General features: G+C 66.0%; 2 protein-coding genes across 2 annotated transcripts in view; one reads left to right on the top strand and one right to left on the bottom strand.

Annotated features, from left to right (window-relative positions):
- The first annotated feature begins 6 nt into the window (after window positions 1-6).
- MTG1 (mitochondrial ribosome associated GTPase 1) lies at window positions 7-3,694 on the top strand. The gene is made up of 11 exons (XM_027693078.1): window positions 7-178; window positions 268-332; window positions 996-1,100; window positions 1,188-1,268; window positions 1,442-1,498; window positions 2,132-2,222; window positions 2,307-2,368; window positions 2,546-2,642; window positions 2,817-2,898; window positions 2,990-3,102; window positions 3,190-3,694. The coding sequence occupies exons 1-11, from the start codon at window positions 16-18 to the stop codon at window positions 3,285-3,287; spliced, it is 1,014 nt and encodes a 337-aa protein (XP_027548879.1). The 5' UTR covers window positions 7-15; the 3' UTR covers window positions 3,288-3,694.
- A 199-nt stretch (window positions 3,695-3,893) lies between these two features.
- The window catches only part of LOC113972151 (spidroin-1-like), a 6,217-nt gene continuing 5,937 nt past the window's right edge, over window positions 3,894-4,173 (bottom strand). Inside the window, exon 3 of the mRNA XM_027692940.1 lies at window positions 3,894-4,171. Within this exon, the coding sequence (XP_027548741.1) occupies window positions 3,894-4,171 (278 nt within the window). The remainder of the gene's footprint in view (window positions 4,172-4,173) is intronic.

The following is a 4,173-nucleotide window of genomic DNA, read 5'->3' as shown; positions in this document are numbered from 1 at the left end:
GGCTGCGGCTCCGCCATGGCTGCGAAGTCGCGCCCCTTCCGGCGTCGAGCCGGAAGTGACGCGCCGGAGGCCATGAGGGTGTGGGCAGGGCCGCTGAGGGCGGCCGGGGCGTTCCGGGAGCGCTTCGACTTCGGCGGCCGCGATGTGGCCTCTTGGTTCCCGCGGCACATGGCGAAAGGTGAGGGGGTGGGTTGAGCCTCCTCGCACACACGCACGCAGACAGAGGGGCGAGCTCACCCCGGCGCTGTTTTGTTGTTGCTGTTGCAGGGCTGCGGCAGATGCAGGCGGCGCTGCGCCGCGCTGACTGCCTGGTGGAGGTGCACGACGCTCGGATATCCTGAGGAATTGCTTAAAAAAAAAAAAAAGTCTCCCTCACCCCCTTCTCCCTCTCCGGAGCAATTCTTCTCCTTCCAGAACACCCCTTGTCCCTCTCTAGCCACCCCTTGTCCCTCTCTAGCCACCCCTTGTCCCTCTCCAGCCACCCCTTGTCCCTCTCCAGCCACCCCTTGTCCCTCTCCAGACCACCCCTTCTCCCTCTTCAGCCACCCCTTCTCCCTCTGCAGCCGTCCCTTGTCCCCCTCCAGCCACCCCTTCTCCCTCCAGAGCACTCCTCCTCCCTCTAGACCACCCCTTGTCCTCCCCTCCAGCGCAATCCTTTCCCTCTCCAGAGCTCCCTTTCTCTTTCCAGAGCATCCCTTCTCCCTCTCCAGTCACTCCTTCTCCCTCTAGACCACCCTTTCTCCCTCTAGGCCACCCCTTGTACCCCTTCAGCCACCACTTCTCCCTCCAGAGCATCCCTTCTCCCTATCCAGCCACCCCTCGTCCCTCTCCAGCCATCTCTTCTCCCTCTCCAGACCACTCCTTGTCCTTCTCCAGAGCACCCCTCATCCCTCTCCAGGCACCTCTTCTCCCTCCGGAGCGTGCCTTCTCCCTCCCCAGCCCCATCTCCCCCCCCTCCCGTGGCTGTTTGCAGTTGCTCCCCTTAGCGCTGCCACATCCCGGTGTCGGGCCGTAACCCCGCGCTGAAGGAGGCTCTGGGCATCCGCCCGCACGTCCTGGTGCTGAACAAGATGGACCTGGCTGACCCCCGCCGGCAGCCGGTGAGCGCCGGGGCAGGGCTGGGCTGGGCGGGGGGCAGCGGTGACGGCACAGGAGGTGACAGCAGAGCCTCTCCCCGTGCCCTGCAGGCGGTGTTGGAGCGGCTGAGGGAGCAGGGGTGCCCGCAGGTGGTGTTCACCGACTGCCAGCGCGATGTCGGCGTCAAGAAGGTAACGGGGCTGCAGCCCAGCCCTGCTCCCTGGGAGCTCCCGGCCTGCAGGGCCCCAGGTGGCTGCTCCGGCGTGATCCTCTTCTCCAGCTGTCCCAAGTGCTCTGCTCAGCCCCCTGGCACAGTGTGTGTGGCTGCTGCAGAGCGCCAGCCCCTGTCCCTGTTTCCCTGCAGATCGTCCCCCTGGTTGCCCGGCTGGTGGCCGAGGGCCCACGCTACCACAGGGCCGAGGTGAGACACAGAGTCACAGAATATCCTGAGCTGGAGGGGACCCAAAGGATCATCCAGGACAACTCCTGGCCCTGCCCACGACACCCCAACAATCCCACCCTGTCCCTGAGGGCATTGTCCAAACGCTCCTGGAGCTCTGGCAGCCTTGGGGCCGTGCCCACTGCCCTGGGGAGCCTGGTCAGTGCCCAACCACCCTCTGAGGGAAGAACCTTTTCCTGAGATCCAACCTGACCCTGCCCTGACACAGCTCCAGCTGTTCCCTGGGTCCTGTCACTGGTCACCAGAGAGAAGCTGCATACCCCAATGAGGTCTGACCTCAGCCTCCTCCAGCTGAACAGACCGAGTGCCCTCAGCCCCTCCTTGTGTGGCCCCTCCAGGACCTTCCCCATTCCCATATCCCTCCTTTGGACTCTCTCTTTTAAATCTTTTTCATACTGTGGTTCCCAAAATTGCCCCCAGTGCTCGAGGTGAGGCCACCCCAGTGCAGAGCAGAGAGACGAGGGACAAGGCAGCTCCTGCACGTGCCAGAACTGCCAGCAAACCCCAGGGGGGTTGGCTGTGGCTGCTGCCCCTCACTCCTGGGGTGGATGGCTGATAACCAGCGCTCCTTGCTCATGTTTCCCTGGCTTCCAGAGCTCTGACTTCAACATCCTGGTCATCGGCGTGCCCAATGTGGGCAAATCCTCGCTCATCAACTCCCTGCGGAGGCTGCACCTCAAGAAGGGTATTTCCCCGTGGTGCTGGGGCTCGGGGAGGAGGTGGGACACAGTGTCCCTTGCTTTCATAACCATGTCCCTTTTTCCCCCAGGGAAAGCCACGGTGGTGGGGGCCGAGCCGGGCATCACCAAGGCAGTGCTGACCAGGATCCAGGTACTGTCCCCGCAGCACAGCAGCTGGGTGGGCTCTGCCTCCCACATCCTGGAGAGACCTTGATGCCCACAGACTGATCTCAGGGTTGCTCAGGTCCCCTTTCCAGCAGGACCTTAACGCAAGCTCATTAGCCACGTGGGAGTCCATGGTGCTAATTACCAGCCCTGCCTCCCCCAGGTCTGCGAGAAGCCCCTGATGTACCTGGTGGACACCCCTGGTGTGCTGCCCCCGAAGCTGGGGGATGTGGAGACGGGCATGAAGCTGGCACTGTGTGGTGAGGTGGAGGCCGTGGCTGGGGGGAGTCCCCAGATGTGGCCTTGGGGCCTGGTGCCCGAGGCTGGGGTGGGAGTCTGCTGCTCAGGGCCTCTGGGTGCCACAGAGATGGTGAGAGGCTTGGCCAGGGCTCAGCAAGGGCTTGGGGGAACTGGGGCTTGACCCTCTTTTCCAGGAGCCATCCATGACCACATGGTAGGGGAGGACGTGATGGCTGACTACCTGCTGTACACCCTGAACAAGCAGCAGCAGTTCAGGTGAGCTGCAGGGGAGCTGGGGAGGGGTCCCGGGAGGGCCCATCCCCTGGGAATGCTGTGGGGAGTGTGGGATGAGCCGTCCCTCCGGCAGGTACGTGCAACGCTACGGGCTGGGCGAGCCCTGCGACCACATCGAGCCCGTGCTGAAGCACGTGGCCCTTGCCCAGGGCCGCACGCAGAAGGTGACGGTGCTGACGGGCACAGGTGAGTGCCTGGGGGGCTCTGGGGCACAGGGGCTGGGAGTCTGGGGGTCCCTGCTGACCCTCCTCCTGCACCCACTGCCATCTCCAGGGAATGTCAACGTGACGAAACTCAACTACACGGCCGCTGCCTACGAGTTCCTGCGGGACTTCCGAGCGGGACGCCTGGGCAGGGTGACACTGGACTGACACCTGTCCCGTGGGGGAGAGGCACTGCCTGCAGCTTTGCGGGCAGGGGACACCCCAGTACCCCACAAGGCTGCGGACACCTCAGCAGGGAGCTCTGGTGTGTGATTGAAGTGGCTCTGCTGGGGCAGCTTCTGGTTCCAGGCAAAGTGCCGCAGGGACAGGATGCCCACGGTGGCGGCTGAGGCTGCCCTGTGGTGTCACTCCATGGGGAGCTGTGCCCACCCCAGGGGGCCTGGGGCAGGGCTGGTGCCTCCGGCTGGGACAAAATCCCTGGGGAGCTGTTTCACTGCTGTAGCCTTGGCCTGCTCGGAGACCTACATCCCGAAATAAAGCCTGTGTGGGCAGGGGGCCGGGCGGTGGCCATCCCAAGGTCCCGCCCAGAGCCCCTCGTCCCGCATCCAGCCACACCTGCTTTCGTCCAGCTTTATTGTCGCCTCCTCGTCCTCGCGAGGCCAGGGACAGAGGCGCGGTGTGAAGGGGTGCCCGAGCCGGCGGGGTTTGGCACGGCATGGGGGGAGGTGGTGGAGGGGCTCCCGCGGGGGTCCTGCCCCGCTGGCAGTGGGTGGGCACAGCCCCAGGAGCTGCTGCTATCCCGGGGCGCAGGGCTCAGCCCCCGGTGGGGCGCCCGGTCCTCGCGGCGTCCTGGGTGCTCCGGGCACGGTCGGGTCCCCCGGGATCCATCAGCGGCGGAGGAGCGCGGCCAGCGGGCAGAGCCAGGGCAGCGCCCGGCCCGGCGCGGTGCCGGCGGGCGCGGCGGAGGTCCAGGCGCTGGCGGCCGCCGTCCAGTTGCCGTCGCGGTACTCGACGCCGTCCCCCGCCTGCAGCTCCCCGGAGAGCCGCGACCGGCGCAGGGCCGCCCCCGCCGCCACGCTGGCCGCCGCCCCCT

The sequence above is a fragment of the Neopelma chrysocephalum genome, unplaced genomic scaffold, assembly GCF_003984885.1.
Source record: "Neopelma chrysocephalum unplaced genomic scaffold, ASM398488v2 Primary Assembly neopelma1_89, whole genome shotgun sequence".
NCBI lineage: Eukaryota > Metazoa > Chordata > Aves > Passeriformes > Pipridae > Neopelma > Neopelma chrysocephalum.
This window is presented reverse-complemented; position numbering and strand designations above follow the sequence as displayed.

Excerpts from the sequence above, each read along its gene's own strand:
- MTG1 (XM_027693078.1), top strand. The coding sequence starts at position 16 with ATGGCTGCGAAGTCGCGCCCCTTCCGGCGTCGAGCCGGAAGTGACGCG. Across the intron at positions 1,101-1,187 it reads CTGACCCCCGCCGGCAGCCG|GCGGTGTTGGAGCGGCTGAG; the intron begins GTGAGCGCCGGG and ends CGTGCCCTGCAG. Across the intron at positions 2,643-2,816 it reads CATGAAGCTGGCACTGTGTG|GAGCCATCCATGACCACATG; the intron begins GTGAGGTGGAGG and ends CCTCTTTTCCAG.